Raw genomic sequence first — 17,165 nt, 5'->3', positions numbered from 1 at the left:
GTACACATATTTCCATATACACACAGAGAAATACATAGGAAGGCATACATGCACATTTTAACAATTGGGACATTATACTAATGTAAAGAAAGACATTACATTTAAACAATGGAATACCATGCAGGCAATAAAAATTGTTTTTAGAAAGAAATTAATGATGTGGGGAAATACTCAGGATAAATATAAAAGACGAGCAAAAGTATATACACATCATACCAAGTCTTTTTAATGTACATACACACACATACATACACATACATGTGCACATTAACAATTCATTATAGAAAAAATAAAAATCCCCAATTTTGGATGAGTTTTATATTCTTCATTACACTTTTCAGTATTAAAAAAAATTTTTTTTTAAAAGATTTTATTTATTTGAGACAGAGAGAGTGAGCACAAGAGGGGGGCTGTCAAAGGGAAACGCAGACTCCTCACTGAGCAGAGAGTCGGACATGGGGTTCGATCCTGGGACTCTGGGATCATGACCCGAGCCGAAGGCAGACACTTAACTGACTGAGCCACCCAGGTGCCCCTAAAAAAACTTCTGTGATGAGAATGTTCTGATGAGATGAAATAAGTTATTTTTAAAAAGAACACATATTGAAAAGCCTAATTCTCTATATTTACTAAATGCACATAGATAGTACTTATGTTGTAGGCACTAGACTAAGTGGTTTACAAGTATGAATTTTTTTTTTAAAGATTTTATTAGTTATTTGTCAGAGAAAGAGAGCACAAGCAGGGGGAGCGGCAGACAGAGCAGGCAGAGGGATAAGCAGACTCCCTGCTGAGCAAGGAGCTGGACGCAAGACTTGATCCCAGGACCCTGGGTTCATGACCCGGCCGAAGGTAGCCGCTTAACTGAATGAGCCACCCAGGTGTCCCTGAATTTTTTTTTAAGATTTTATTTATTTGTCAGACAGAGAGAGAAAGCACAAGCAGGGGGAGCAACAAAGGGAGAAGCAGGCTCCCTGCTCAGCATGGAGCTCAATTCCAGGATGCGGGGCTCAATTCCAGGACCCTGGGATCATGACCTGAGCCAAAGGCAGATGCTTACCCGACTGAGCCATTCAGACACCCTTCCAAGTATGAATTTGATTAATCTTCTTAAGACCCCTAAGAGGAGAGTAGTATAATTGTTCCTATTTATCAATGACAAAGCTGACATGTGTAGATGAGATCATTTGGCCAAAGTCACACAGCTAGAAAGTGGTCTAGGCAAGTTTTGAATGCAGGCAGTCAGACTCTGGAACTCGCACGTTTGACCAGATACTGCCACTCTGTAGCTATGGCTAAGTGATGTACGATTTTTTGGTGGGACATGGTGGGTAGGCTCTCCAGGCAACCAGAGAATGCTAGTTAGTGATACATTTTGTTCCCTAACGTCTTACATGTCAGTACATAAGAAAAAAAAAAAACGCCTTGGGGTGCCTGGGTGGCTCAGTCAGTTAAGTGTCCAACTCTTGATCTCAGTTCAAGTCTTGAACTCAGTATTATGAGTTCAAGCCCCACGTTGAGCTCCACTCTGGGAGTGGAACCTACTTAAAAAAAAAAAAAAGCGTGTCTTGTGTTAGCCTAGATTTCCCTAATTACAAAAATTAGTTCCTACCACATTCACTGTGCTATTCTAGGTGTGGGAATGGCGGGTAACACACAGCAAGAACAGAAAATAGCCCCTTCTCGGGAGCTTGTGCTGTGCGTTGATAAGCACTAGCATCCACCCCCAACTGCACAACTGCTCCTTTCTGTCCATCCTGCTGACCCTGACCTCTGTACTGGGACTGGGCATGATCTTATTAAACAAAAATCCCAAAAGATGTCATAGGATCTTTCAGGGGCTGATAGAGGAAGCTGCCACGGAGGGACTGCTTCCACAAGTTCTAAGGTACCAGATGCAGCCCAGATGCGGCAGACACGCCATGAATATTTGATGAGCTAAACGGAGGAAGTGGTGAAGTCAGCAGCTATCCCCCAGAACGGGGCACCAACCAGACACCCAGATGTGGGAGAGCAGAGGAATGAGCGTGGACACCGAGTCCTGCTGACGACTTGCAAAGAGCTGAAAGCAGCCTGCATGTATTGGGGACCATCCGACATGCACCCCGGGCAACCACATGGTCCCTCTGCAGGACTGCTGCATCTGGCCCTCAAGCTCTTGTTGACACGATCACCTACTGTGTTCAGCTGTTCTGGTGACAGAGGACCAGGGTTTGCTCTAGCCTGGCAGGAAGGGGAAGCAAAGGGCTGTTCAGCCCTTATTCTCTGGCATTAGGGAGGAGCATCTGGCTTGGACTGCACAGCCGCTGTGGGCAGATGTTGCTCATTGCTCCTCAGAGGCGAGCACTGCCTTCACCACACAAAGAGGAGAGCAGGGGAGAGCCAGGTGGGACGCGAAGGGGCAGACCGAGTTGTGACCGCCTTCCTTCTGTTAAGCCAAGCTTATCCACTATGGGAAATGAAGGATTTCCTGAATGTTGAAGGCATTGATAGCCAATGAAAACACATTTTAGAGGCAAGCAGGAACTGCCTGCTAATGATCTGCTGTGCTGGATGATTCTCGAGAACAGACTCCTACAGGAGGAGCAAACTCGCAGCTAACTGCCTTCGGCAAGAATGACAGGAATTGGTTTGGTTAGGTGAGATCCACCCTTCGTGATGGATTCTACCTTCAACTCTCTTCAGGAAGACTGGTGCCAGAAAGACTTCCTGTGTGACCACTGAGCACAAAAGGCATGCCTCCCGTGCAGACCCCCCACTCGCCAGCAAATGCTGTCCTCGCCTGGGGCCCAGAGAGGAACATGCCTTCTTTTCTTGGGCTGGAAATAGATCCTTGCAAGGGGATTTAAACTGATACTTGCAGCCTGGATTTGGCCTTCCTTTACTTAATTTCTTGAACAACTATACATTGTATAACAACTATTTATAGGGGACACAAAGAAACATATTACTGAGGAACTTAAGGAATTCATAATGTAGCTGGGGAGATGTTTTTAAGATACATTACACGACTTAAACCAGATTTCAAATCATCAAAGTAAGAGCTATCACAAGGTGGTATACACAATTTGGTACAAAATGAACACTTTAGCCCACAGAGTAAGAGGGGAGGAAGTTCCAGGGGCTGGAATGGCCTACAAGCTTCCTGAAGGAAGCATGATTGATCTGGGCCTTTAAGGATGAGAAGAGAAAGGCAAGAACCAAGGGTAGATGTAGAAATGACCTAGTACAGGGGTGGGCAAAATACAACCTGTGAGCCATATCTGGCCCACCATCAGTTTCTATACAGGCCATGGCCTAAGAATAGTTTTTACTTTTTTAAAAAGTTGGAGGGGCACCTGGGTGGCTCAGTTGGTTAAGCGTCTGTCTTCAGCTCAGGTCATGATCTCAGGGTCCTGGGATTGGGCCCTGTGTCCAGCTCCTGCTCAGCAGGGAGTCTGCTTGTCCCTCTCCCTCTATCCTCCACCCTCCCTCCCCGCTGCGCTCATAGTCTCTCTCTCTCTCTCTTCCTCTCTCTCTCTCTCTCAAACAAATAAACAAAATCTTTAAAACATTTTTAAATGATTAGAAAATAAGTAATACTTCATGATGTGAAAATTATATAAAATTCAAATTCTGGTGTCCGTAAATAAAGTTTTATTGATACACAGCACATTCATTTGCTTGCATATTGTCTATTGCTGCTTTGCCCTACAATGGCAGCACTGAGTAATTACAACAGAGATTCTATGTTTACTTTCTGGTCCTTTAGAGGAAATGTTTGCCAATCCTGGGCCTCTAATATCAGAGGGGCAATTAATAGGCTCTTGCTGGAGGGGAGCTTTTGTATGTAGGAAACGTAGGAGATTAGGTAGTAATGGGTGGCCAGGGATCAGTTATGAAGGATTATTTAATGTCAAGCTAAGGAATATGAATTCAATCCTGTAGGCAATGTGTTGAAATTATCATGTACATGAATATAGTTATATTATCTATATGTACATAGCACAAAATTACAAAAGGTTCAAAAGGATATTCTGTAAAAAATGTCAGTTTTCCACCTTGACCTCCAGGTACTCAGACAACTCCACAGGTGTACCCACTTACTCATTCTTAGGTTTCCGTACAGAGATAATCTTCTACATACACAAACATGTATGAGTTTGCATATATGTATTTTTTTCTATTTAAAACCCCACAAATAGTAGCATGCTATAAAAGTACTGTTTCTGCACCAGAACTTTCAGTCTTATATTTTAGACTTTGTTTTAAGTCAGGACATTCTTCTTTATAGTTGTATAATATGGGTGGACTACCTTATTTACTCAGTTTGACCCAGAAGCTAAAATATTATTTTAGGACGCTTGGTTGAGCAGAGGGGTTCCAGGAAAACTACAGGCAGAACAGCAGGCAGGCAGCTGATACACGCACCCAGGAGCCCAGCAGCGAGGGTGGCCTGGCATTCTAGCGTAATCCAGAACTCCAGGCTACTCAGGGCCATCGTGCTGGGGACCCCTCTCCTCGCACTGCTTCCCTGGGGACTCATACCTTGGAGGGTGTGTCGGGAATGGAAGAAGTGGGAGAACCAGGAAAGGTCAAGACACATTTCTTCCCCAGGCAGCGACCATGTAACTCAACGTCCTCGTAAGGGTTTTCCTTCATTGGCGGATCTGTGGTCAAAGGCAACAAGTCAGGAACTGGGAACATTAAGGAAGTTTTCCTTATCAGATATCTACCCAACATCTTGGTCTCTCCTTGTGGGGATGTCTCATGTCTTGCTATCCATTCACCCCCTTCCTCTTGGACCCTGATTTTCACTGGGTAACTTCCTGTGTCCTCACTATACACTTAGGTGTATAGAGTTAACTCCATTCTGCATTGCAGAGCTTTAGCCAACCTGAGTATCCCCAGTCCCTGCCTCAGTGTCCAGTTCAGGGAAGGGCTCCTATCTCAAGCTACGCCAATCAATGCACAGTACTCCTGGGCTATGAAGGTGAACAAGGGACCTAAACTGGTCTCGTCAGAGTCAGAGTGAACCTCAGGATCTTTGTTGGGTGCAGGACACGGGCTCTCCTTCCCAACCAGAAGTACGGATTCCAGCGAGCTGATGGCAGCCATCACGGAGATCACAAGAAAGCTGCTGAGCGTGGAGCTAACCCGAGGGATAAGAAACAAGGGAGAACAGGCCAGTTCTGGTCACATGTGCCAACAAACTCCCTTGTTATTTCAGCTGGGTCTTCTGTTCTCTGTAACTGAAAGCTTCCCTGGCAGGTACACACTGAAGTCCAGATCTCATACCCATTTCGGACTTGGGAAGCCTACTGCTTTGGCAGCAACCCACCTCCACAGCTTGGACACTATAATTCAGATCGTCTACGGTGAAATTCATAGCTCAGCTAAATACACGCCCTTCTTCTAGTCTTGTGTTTTCTCCCACCATGGAGGTTTTTTCTCCCTGGTATTGGTGATTACATGCACATATGCATGTGTGTATCTGCCCTACCTGCCCCTCGCATGTGGCCTCGTATGGGTTTCTCCTTCTTACCAGCTCCTTTCTTCCCCCACTATCTCCCTGGACTCCAACAAGCAGATGCTGGGCTGAGCTCACACCTCGGTGAAACTGTGAAGTTTCCCGCAGAGTATTTAACTCACTAAATGCAAACAAACTCTGTGAATCTGAGGTCCACTTTAGAATTTAAAAGAATTAAGGCCAACATTATGTTTTTTTAATAGCAGACATTCATTTGAGTCTGAATTTTGATGCCCTGTTACTGGCACGCTCCTACAGATTCCGGGAGAGGGTGGTGGCCTGAGTTTTCTTTCATTTGGTATCCCTACACTTTACTGAGCGTCTTGACATGAGGTACTTTACATCCCATTTTCTCCGATCCCCTACCCTACCAGGTAGCTGTCATCATCTTTATTATACAGATGAGACAACTGAAGTTCAGAGAAGTTAAGTCCCCAGCTCATTGTCACACAGCTAATATAGCAGAGCTGAGATTCAATCATGGCCACTGAGATTCCAATGTCTCCAGAGTGTCCCCCGGCATCGTGCTGCCTCCGTGGCCGTTCGTCACCAGCCCTTCCACTCCCCTGCTCCATGCTCTCACATGTCCCTCCGTGGGTCCCTCTCCCACACTCATCCTGGCTAATACACATATTTCTTCAGGACTGTGTGTGTGTGTGTGTGTGTGTGTGTGTGTGTGTGTGTGTATTTCAAGCACTCAGCCCCACCTCCTCTCCCCCCTTTCTCACAAACTCCCCACACACAGACACATGGGCCTCTTACCTAGAATGTCTTCGTAGACGTTCTCCTCTGATAAAGTGCGTGTGAGCCCCAACTTAGTCTGTGCATACCAGTCCACCCTGCTGTTCTCAGAGGAAGACTGCAGTAAGTCTTCAAACTCATAGGACTTTCTGGGAGAAAAACAAACAAGAAGTTGAATCAAATTAGGCTGGTCCAGAGATTATATACCAAACAATTTTCTCCCTGCAAACATTTCTATTACTGAAATAAACTCTTTCTTGCAAGAAGGTATGAAAATACTTAAGTAAGAGGTGTGGCTTTTACTTGAAAGAATGTTTACGGGGTTGTGCTGAGTAAAGGTAGCAAAGTATATATGTATAAAGTACAATCCCAACTTCGGAAGCAAACACATACATAGAAAAGAAGAAGGGAAGGAAGTGAATATACAGCTACTATCTCAGGACTGACAAACGGCCTGTGGCTTCTCTTCACTTTCAGTTTTCTGGACTTTTAGAATATTCTGCAATGTGTATAGAGCACACATTCATGATCGGAAAGGAGCAGCGATGGCCAGTTCAGAGTGGACCAGAGGCCTGGGCACCCCCACTTCTCTCACTCAAGTTGTTATCAGAATGAAACCCAGGGGCCAGCTGAGACACCCCAACCCACCCCGCCCCTCAGAGATCGGTACAAATGTGGCTGCTTCTCTGTCTGTGGCCGTGGCTCGCTCTCTGGCTATCACCCCTACCTACATCCACAGGGGCTATCCCTGTTCTGCTGGTGCTGATCTAATGCAAAGTCCAGTCCCTTCTCTCTCTCTCTCTCTCTCTCTCTCTCACGACACACAGACACAGCTGCTCACCTTGAGTTTCTATGATTTCTGTAGCTTCACAGAGCATTTGGGAGGCCATGAAGTAGACCATATGGTGAAACACACAGAACCTCAGCCACCTCACCAGTTCATCCCACCTCCTCTTTTTTCCCCTCTCTCCCTATCTATCTTCCTCCCAAGTAACCCACAACTCCCCCTGGGTGGGAGCAGAACAGCGCTATCCAACCAGGCTTTGAAGGCTCCTCTTCTACCTCCAGCAGACTTCTCAAGAATTTGTGTCCAACACACTTGGGCCTTCCTTGAATGGCATTTAGGTGAATGTGTAGTCTGCCCACACTCGTCAGGGCACATCCCCTGGCTGGCCATGACTTGGTCCTAGCCCTTCACTTCTGGTAGAGGACGGTCACGACCTTCCCGAGGCTTGGGAGCCACGGCTATCTCCCTTACTCTGGGCACGCGTGTCTAGCCCAGGGTCCTCCACACGCTCTGAGGTGAACTCTAGCTGACTACTGAGAAACTATCATGTCTCCATGTCTTCACCCACACTTCCAATCTCTCTGGTCCCTGGTGATTAAACAAACCTGCATACAGATCCCGGATACCCCATTCACAAGCCTTTTAACCTCAGACGAACCACTGAACTGGTTGAAACTCACTGTCCTGACTTGAAAAACAGTCATTATCTCATAGGATTGTCCAAGGAACACAAAAGAGAAGGTCTGTAAAGTCCTTGGCACCTAACAAACACGCAACAAATATTAGCTATTGCCATTACTGTTGTGGAGCTAGTAATTATTTACGTAGCAAAGTTTTATGCTGAACATTTACTGTGGGAGAGGCACTGTGCTCAGGGTTCAATGAGTAAGGAGTGACTGAAACAAGAGTCCCTGTCTCAAAGAGCCTACATGCCAGTGAGGAAGACAGACGTTCAACCAGAGCACGCACAAGTAAACAGAAGAGTCAACTGTGTTCAGCTGGGTGATGGAAAAGCACAGTGAGACTATCAAGGAGACCTCATTTTACATTGGGGATGTATCAGGGAAGGCCGCGCTGACAAAGTCACTCATGAAAGCAGAGACCTGGGGGACAGAGGAAAGACCTCAGCAAGGGGAAGAGTGTTCCAAGGAGGGGAAAGGGTTCCAAGGAGGGGAAAGGGCACCGGTGAAGATCCCGGGACCACAGGGAACCTGGTGCATTTGTGGAGGGACACACAGACATTCGGCAAGGCTGCCCTGCAGGGACAGGGTGGTGAGTGCTATGCGATGAGAGGGCAGAGCCGGGCATGGGCCGTTTGCTTCTTTCTATGCCTTGGGGGTTTCTTGCATTTTCTTTTCTTTTCTTATTTTTTTTTTAAGTAGGCTCCATGCCCAGTGGGGAGCACAACGCGGGCCCCAAACTCACAACCCTGAGACCAAGGCCTGAGCTGAGACCAATTGACTGAGCCACGCAGGCGCCCCCAGGACTTCTTGCATTTTAAATCTTTCCCTCTCGGCTAGCTTCTTTCCCTCTTTAAACCTAACACACAGGTTTCCTCTAGAAAAACTTTCATTGGAAGCAATGACCCTTGTAGTTCTGCGATTTCTTACCTTCCTTGCCAAGTTTTAAACCAGAGTGGGTTGGGGGGCCAGGCGGAGGAGGGAAGAGCTAGAGGCTGTCTATTCTTTTACCGGAGCTCACTGGTTTTTCTTCCCTTTACCTTCTCAACCTGGCGTCTGTGCGCATCCCTTTTCTGAAGCTGCTCCACTGAAGGTCACCTGTGAGTTTCCAGTAAGACCTAACCACTTCCTGCGGCCTTTCTTTACAGGACACCACTTGGTTTCTGCAGTGTCAGGGAGCGGTGCTCAAAGGGCAATCCGTGGGCCAGGACTGGTTTTCCAAGGAGATAGGTGCAGAAACTGAGAATAAGCATTTAGAAACTTTTTTAAAATTTCTTTTGTTTTTTTAAGTAATTTCTACACCCACCGTGGGGCTCGAACTCACGACCCCAAGATCAAGAGCTGCGTGCCCTACAGACTGAACCAGCCAGCTGCCCCTGTGTTTAGAAACTTTTAAAGCAATTTGACAGAATGAATTTTAAAAGACAAGAAGCTTGTATAATGTCTTTTTTCATTTCATTTCTCTGGTCATTCTTTTTCATTGTATTTAACAAAAGTACTGTCCAGCAAAGGACTGCAAACACAGGCAAACAGGTCCTCCCCTAGGGTTTGAGGAGCTGGGCGCAAGGCTGCCCGCCTGCTGCTTCCCCTCTCAGACAACTTCCTGTGCCTTCACGGGCAGCTCTCTTCCTCGTCCTCTCCCTCCTTCTGGGCTTTGGCCATGTCCTAAGGCTCTTCTTCTTTAGATTCTGAACTTCGTAACTCCACATCTGAATTCATCACCCCTTCTCTCCACCTCACCCTCGCTCCTTTATGAACTTGAACTCAGCACTTAGGGCAGGAACACAAAGAAGGGCCAAGCGTCCAGCTTCCAGCTTAGGTCCCCATGGTCTTCATGAGGCTGAAACTGTCACTCATGCCCTGGGGTGCCCGATTCACTCACAGGAGCTCCTGCTGCGAAGGAAGGGCTATCTCTCCATGATCCCCTTCTTCCTCCCCTTGAGGTGCCCAGACGGGAGAGGAAGGACTGAGCTTCAGAGCTCCAGGAGATGGGGACTGGGGAGTGGGAAGTGGGTCTGAGTTGTTTCCTCTAGGATAGGACTGTGCTGTGCTGTGTGCCCCCCCCCCAACACTCCCTAGGCGGGGATGCCATTAGCCCAGGCCGGCATTAGCCAGCAGATGCTTGGAGATGGGGGTGTGGTGGTCTGTGGCCCAGAGCAGAGTGAAGTTATTGGCCTGGAGTGGGCCACAACTCCTGGGTTTCCCTGCTGAGTTAACCAGATCATATTAGCTAGAGTCCCCAGCATGCATACTACCTAGATTTGGCAGGGAAGATGCAAACTGTTCAAAGAGACCACAGAATCATTCACTCAACATTTACTGAAAACCCACTAAGGGCTTTACTCGGATTAGCACATTCGAACTTTGCTACAACCCTGTGAAGAATTACTATAATTATACATATTTTATATGTGAGGAGATAAAGACTGAGAGAAAGGTTAAATAAGTTGCTCAAGGTCACATGGGGAGAAAGTGGTGGAGCCAGGGTCAGAACCCAGGAAGTCTGGCCGGTGAATGGTGCTCTTAACAGCATGGGCACTAAGCAGAGCATGGACTAAATCAACGCAGGAGGAAAGCTGTAGTCACAGAAAGGTTTTAATACCTTTATTTACATATTAACCTTGAGAAAAAGGAAATTTCAAAAGGCTAATGGTAACCACATCCAAATTGGCTTCTCTCCTGTTTAAATATTTCCATATTTGTTTCACATCCAGTCCATATGTTTAATAAGCACCTTCTGGGGTTTGAGCTGAGCCCACAGCTGGTGATGCAAAGGCAAGAAGTCCCTGCCTTTGGGGACCCCACAGCCTGGTGAAGGGGTGACCGCCCCTCAGTCTCAGTTTGCTTCTTGGGCCCTCAAATTATCATACGATTGTGGTACTTCTTAGTTTTGGAGATGCTGGAATGATCCAATGGGTCCACTGAAGTTTGCTGACGTGGGTTATAACTTAGGTAATATCCAAATTTCGACAACCAATGCCAATACTGTGACTTCAAGTAGTATTTTGAAGGTTATCTGTGACTCTCCCATATTTTTGTAAATTAAATACTAACTTAAGACCTCATTCCACAGTTCCATTTGAATGGGAATTTCAAAATGAATAAATCCAAAAGTAAACTCAGCCTACCACTCCCCCTCCCAGAGGAGGACCAGCTCCTCCTCCAGTGCTCCTCAGCAAAGGCTATCACCATCCGTCCAGACATTTACACCTTAAACCTGGGAGTCCTGTCCAAACCCCGTTCTCCATCAGCACCCATCTCTAACCAATTAATCAGAGTGCTACCAGCAAAGTATTCCCAGTACCCGCCACTTCCCTCAGTCCCCACTGCAGTGAAACCACAGGCTAAACCCAGTGTCTCCTGGCTCTGCCTTCCACCCCACAGCCACCCACTGGGCCCACCGGTGCCCCTCCCAGTTGGCTTTTCACAAATGCAAATCAGGTTGGGATTCTCCCCTTCTGAAAAATTTTGAAATGTTTCCCATTCCTCTAAGTGGTAGGCCCAAATCCCTGCCTGGTCTCTGGGACTCTTTCAGCACAGGCTGCAGAAGACCTGTGGGCCTCAGCTCACACCCTTCCTGACCCCTGTGGCCACACTCCTGCCTTCACGGCCTCTGGCACGCTCAAGTTTTTCTTGTTCCGGGACCTTCATCTGTTTCTCACCTGAACACCCATCTCCTACCTTCCTCCTTGCCTGGGAACCCCAGGCCTCAGTCTTAGGGCCACTTCCTCCCCAGTCTGGCCCTGTTTTCATGACAGGCGAGATACGCCTACTGAACATTCCCACAGCACCATGGGCTTCCTGCGGCACTGAGTGCGGTTATAGTCATAACTGCAGACCTGTGTGCTTCTAACTATCACTAGTCCGTAAGATCCATGAGGCCAGGGTCTCAATCTATTCTGTTCATTGCTATATGCTAATATCACAGAGGTGCATGATAAATATTTGTTGGTTGAATAAATGAATATTTTATTTATTTATTTTAAAAGACTTTATTTTAAAATTTTTTAAAAAACATTTCATTTACTTATTTGACAGAGAGAGAGACAGCGAAAGAGGGAACACAAGCAAGGGGAGTGTGAGAGGGAGAAGCAGGCTTCCTGCTGAGCAGGGAGCCTGATGGGGGGGCTCAATCCCAGGACCTTAGGATAACGACCTGAGCTGAAGGCAAACACTTAACAGCTGAGCCACCCAGGCGCCCCAAAGACTTTATTTATTTATTGACAGAGAGAGAGTGTACAAGCAGGGGGGCAGCAGGAGGAAGGAGAAGCAGGCCTCCGCTGAGCAAAGAGCCCGACGTGGGGCCCGATTCCAGGACCCTGGGATCATGACCCCAGCCGAAGACAGACACACTTAACCGACTGAGCCACGCAGGCACCCCATGAATGAATATTTAAAAGCTGGTTTTAATGGCCTAATTTACTGCTCATAATTTATCTCTCCTTTGGGAAAAAAAAATAAGGCAGCTGTATTCTTGGAGCTAATTTTTAGTCAATTGTTTTGAACACATTTTCCCCAGGATTATTTTCAGCTACAACTTAAATGAGCTTGGAGAGCCTGGGACCTAGCCATCAATTAAAACACCACTCAAATGGCCTAGAAACTGTAAAAACCATGCTCTGATTCCCTTATCCACCTTGAGCTGCCACACACTCTCTTCTTACCTCCATCCCCAGCGACCACACACAGCTCTTTCCCATGTCCCACCACACCCTCAGGAAGGGCATTCGTGCCACCAGGTGATCAGAATAGGGGGCTAAGTGGGAGAATGCTTATGTTAGCTCAGCCCGCACTCTTATTGGTGACCCCCTCCATGGATTGCTACTGCTACTCACGTTGGGTTTCTGCTTATCTCTATCCTGAATCCAAAACAGAAACTTCAGAAGAAAAACCATCCCTATCCAACATATGTCTAACATCCAACCATTTCCATTTCCAATGGGAAATAAGACATGACCGTCACTGCTCCAATGTAGAATGACAACCGTCCTCTATCCTCATCTCTTTGTTTTCTAATGCAACCACCATTAAAATAATTTACAGAATCAATCTTCTCCAATGCTTTCAAAGTAACTTTTGCTCTAAGTCTCAAATTAATCAAACAATTTACCCCTTTGAAGATTTTAAACACCCAGGTTTTTTTTTTTAAAGATTTATTCATTTAAGAGACAGAGAGAAAGCACTGCACTCATGAGTGTGTGCACGTGAGTGGGGGGAGGGGCAGAGGTCGAGGGAGAGAGACTCTCAAGCAGACTCCCTGCTGAGCGCGGAGCCCAATACAGGGCTTGATCCCATGACCCTGAGATCACGACCTGAGCCAAAACCAAGAGTGGGACACTTAACCAACTAGGCCACCCAGGAGCCCCTAAACATTCAGTATTTTTTGTTTTGTTTTGTTTTTGAAGATTTTATTTATTTTTTTGACAGAGACAGAGAGCAGAAGCAGGGGGAGTGGCAGAGGGAGAGGGAGAAAAGCAGGCTCCCAGCTGAGCAGGGAGCCCGACATGGGGCTCAATCCCAGGAACCCTGGGATCATGACCTGAGCTGAAGGCAGACGGTTAACGAACTGAGCCACCCTGGCGCCCCTAAACACTCAGTTTTTAGACATGGCAGTTAGAATTGTTTCATGGATGTCATGAGTTGACTGGGACAGACTCATAATGACAGGGACAGACCACAGCATGGCTGGTAAGCTAACTTAGCCACTAACTGGGTAATAGCTGAGGGTTGCTGTCCAGCCAGACGACTCTGGGGATCCCAGTCAGTCCTACAGAAGATGGAAATTATTGAATCAGTAACAGCAGGCATGTGATTTGGCAGCCATATAATGACCAAGGTTTCACATCCTCCAAAAGTTCTGCAAGTCATATGCTACGGTGCCAAGGAAAGGCTGAATCTATACAATGCCAAAATAATTAGTTGAAAAGCTGAAATTTTGGTCAACATTGTTATTTGATTTCATAAAGATCTAAAAATTCCATCATAGGATCAAATTAAACTAAAATTTAAAAAATCTGCATTCCAGTTCAAACATTTGGGGAACAGATACATGTGAATTCAGGAGGCTGCTGGCACTTACAAAACAGTAACTTTCCTTGTTAAATGTTGGCTCTAAGGCATTCCTGCCAGAGCTATTCAACGCGTGCCACAGAACATACACAGCCAAGTGAGTGCTGCTGTAGGGATCTTATCTCTGGAATTTCCTGACATTTAAGGGTTTCTCATTTCCCATTTTAGGACTGAAGGCACAAGTCCTTGCATTTAATTTCCTGGGGCTTTAGAGAAATGAAGAAAGGAGAAAGGGATGAAAGGAGGAAGGGGAGAGAACACAGAACAGAGAAAAAAGGGGGAAGAACAAAAAGAAAGAAGACATTTTCTCAAACTGAGAATCTGAGTCCAGTGGTTTGGCTTCTGCAGAAGGGGACTCATCAGCCTATGAAAATAAGCCGAATGCGTTCTCTGAAGTGCGCAGCCTGGCCATGTAATTCTAAACCCTCCCAACCTCAAAATCCTTAATCATTTCTTTCTTCAGCCCTGGTTTGGCTCTCCCGCCTCAGAGAGGGCGGTAAGTCTGCCAACTTCTGAGTTGAGCCTCTTCTTTTTGTTAAGAGATAGGACCACAATAAAAAGTACACTTTATTTTTTTAAAGTAGAAAATGAACATCGTGCCCTAATCACCCCCATTGTACTATTTTAAACAAAAGGAAAAATCCAAAGCCAAAATTCTTAAAACACAGCTGATGCAACCATATTCAAACTGGCCAAGAAAAATTTCATCTTTGGACTGAAACTAAGTAACTTTAGCTGGTTTTAAAGAGAATGCTGGAAGGCTGCAAAGAGCAGATGGTAGCTACAAGAGAAAAGATAATGGGAATAACTGTTCACCAGGTTGATCTGTCTGCCCAATGATGACCAGAGGAAAGACTTGGATTTCCCAGAAGCAACCTGCCCCTGAGAGAGGGGGCCTTCCTGGAGGAATAGCCCAGAAAGGGCATGGAAGAGCTGTTGTCATGACACAGTTGGGGTCAAGAGCAGAAAGGTCATCCACTACTTAGGTACCTGGGCTTTGCCACCAGTTTCGGAAAGGATTTAGAACTAGAGATGGATACAAGCTTTCTCAGAATATAAACAAGGAAGAATCCTAAGGTTTTTTTTTTCTTCCTAAGATTTTATTTACTTATTTGAGAGAGAGCATGAGAGAGAAAGAGAGAGTGAATGATTGGGGGGGGGAGGCAGAAGGAGAGGGAGAAGCAGACTCCCCACTGAGCAGGGAGCCCGATATGGCACTTGATCCCAGGACCCTGGGATGATGACCTGAGCCAAAGACAGATGCTTAACCAAGTGAGCCACCCAGGCACCCCAAGAATCTTAAGTTCTTCCATAGATCCTACATACCACTGATATCCAAACCTGGTAAAGATAGTACAATAAAAGCCAGGTAAAGACCAGTCCCATTTATGAAATACTGACACAAAAATCTTAAATAAAATATTAGCAAACAGAATTCCGCAGTATATTGGGAGTAACAAACCAGGAACAAATGGGAGCTCATTCCCAAAATGTAAGAATGGGTTAATATTAGGATATAAAATCATTATTCATAGGTCAAAGGACAGGAACCATATGATCATATAAAGCTACTGAAAAGTAACTTGACAAATTCTAACATTCAATCCTGATTTTTAAAACTCTTAGTAAAAGGGGTACCTGGGTGGCTCAGCCGGTTGAGCGTCTGCCTTTGGTTCAGGTCATAATCCCAGGGTCCTGGGATCGAGCCCAGCATCGGGATCCCTGCTCCGCAGACAGCCTGCTTCTCCCTCCCCTCTGCCTGCCACTCCCCCCTGCCTATGCGCTCTCTGTGTCAAATAAATAAAATCTTTTTTTTTTTAAGATTTTATTTATTTATTTGACAGAGAGAGAGACAGCCAGCTAGAGAGGGAACGCAGGCAGGGGGAATGAGAGAGGAAGAAGCAGGCTCCCAGCAGAGGAGCCTGATGTGGGGCTTGATCCCAGGACTCTGGGATCATGCCCTGAGCCGAAGGCAGATGCCCAACGACTGAGCCACCCAGGCACCCCAAATAAATAAAATCTTTAAAATACAAAAAACTCTGGGTAAAAAAAAGAAGTATGGGGTGCCTGGGTGGCAAAGTCAATTGAGCATCCCACTCTTGCTTTCAGCTGATCTCAGGGTCGTGAGATGGAGCTCCGTGTCAGGCTCCGTGCTGGGTGTGGAGCCTGCCTAGGATTCCCCCTCTCCCTCTGTCCCTCCCCCTTCCCCCCTACCCACTCAAGTGCTCTCTCTCTGTCTTTCTAAAAAAGAAAAAAAAATTTTTTTAATAATAAGGGGTGCCTGGTGGCTCAGTCAGCTAAGCGTTTGCCTTGGCTGGGGTCATGATCCCAGGGTTCTGGGATCAAGCCTTGCATCAGGCTCCTTGCTTGGTGGGGAGCCTGCTTCTCCCTCTCCCTCTGCCTGCTGCTCCCCCTGCTTGTGCTCGCTCTCTCGTGCACGCTCTCTCTCTCTGTCAAATAAATAAATAAAATCTTTAAAAAAATAAAAAAGGAAGGTGAAAAAAAGTGGTAATGTTGAAAGATCTCCAGGATATCTTAAGTAAAAAACAGTATATATAGCATGATTTCTTTTTTTAAAAGGACATAATTTCTTTCTTTCTATCTATCTATCTACCTACCTACCTACCTACCTACCTACCTGTCTGGAATACGCAAACATTTTCCCTTGGAAGAGAATATAAGACATTATGTTTTTTGCAGCCAAAACAACCCTCCCTGACAGATCATGTTGAGTAGGAGAGTGACATGATCAAATATATTTCTAGAACACTGCTCTGGCTGCTACAGAGGATACTGGGGTGGGAGGTAGATACGCGATAACTAAGGTGGTAGCAGTGAGGCAGATGTAGTCAGATTCAAGATAATGTTTAAAACTAGAACCGAACAGCTTGCTGATAAATTAGATTAGGGGTGTGTGAAAAAGAGAGGAATCACAAATGACTCCTAGGTTGTGGCCGAGGTGCAACGAAGGGTGATGCCATTTAATAAGATGGCCATTATCTGGGGAGGAGAAGCTTAGCAGTGGTCTGGATTGGGAATTTAGGTTTGGACATGTTCAGTTCAAACTATTAAGATAACCAAATGGAGACCCGTGCAGGGGATGACTCTGCAAACCTTCGCTGGAAGAGGCTGGGGGTCATAAGCATGTAACTAACATTTAAAGCCACGGGACTAAATGAGCTCAGTTAGGGAATGAGGCAGACGGAGGAGAGAAGTGCCTGCTCTGACCCAGGATGGTGTGTCCGGGGGTGTTATTCTGACACTCAGAGGGAGAGGGGAATAGAACTGAGAAGGAGCAGCGTGTGAAGGACCCCCAGGAAAATAGGTGATCTAGAAGCCCAGTGAATGCAGTGTTTCCAGCGAGGGAGTGATGTCATGT

The 17,165-nt window shown here is 46.2% G+C and overlaps 1 protein-coding gene across 3 annotated transcripts in view; it reads right to left on the bottom strand.

Moving 5' to 3' along the window:
* The window catches only part of DENND2A (DENN domain containing 2A), a 100,650-nt gene that overhangs the window by 49,968 nt on the left and 33,517 nt on the right, over window positions 1-17,165 (bottom strand). For all 3 annotated transcript variants that reach the window (XM_045792509.2, XM_087860788.1, XM_045792510.2), the window contains exons 4-5: window positions 6,272-6,399; window positions 4,528-4,649 (exon numbers count right to left, since the gene is read on the bottom strand). In XM_045792509.2, the coding sequence (XP_045648465.2) occupies window positions 4,528-4,649; window positions 6,272-6,399 (250 nt within the window). The remainder of the gene's footprint in view (window positions 1-4,527; window positions 4,650-6,271; window positions 6,400-17,165) is intronic.

Source organism: Ursus americanus, chromosome 3 (genome assembly GCF_024610735.1).
Source record: "Ursus americanus isolate L20-20 chromosome 3, mUrsAme1.1.p, whole genome shotgun sequence".
NCBI lineage: Eukaryota > Metazoa > Chordata > Mammalia > Carnivora > Ursidae > Ursus > Ursus americanus.
Note: the sequence above shows the minus strand (reverse complement) of the source record. Positions and strands in the feature narration are given on the sequence as shown.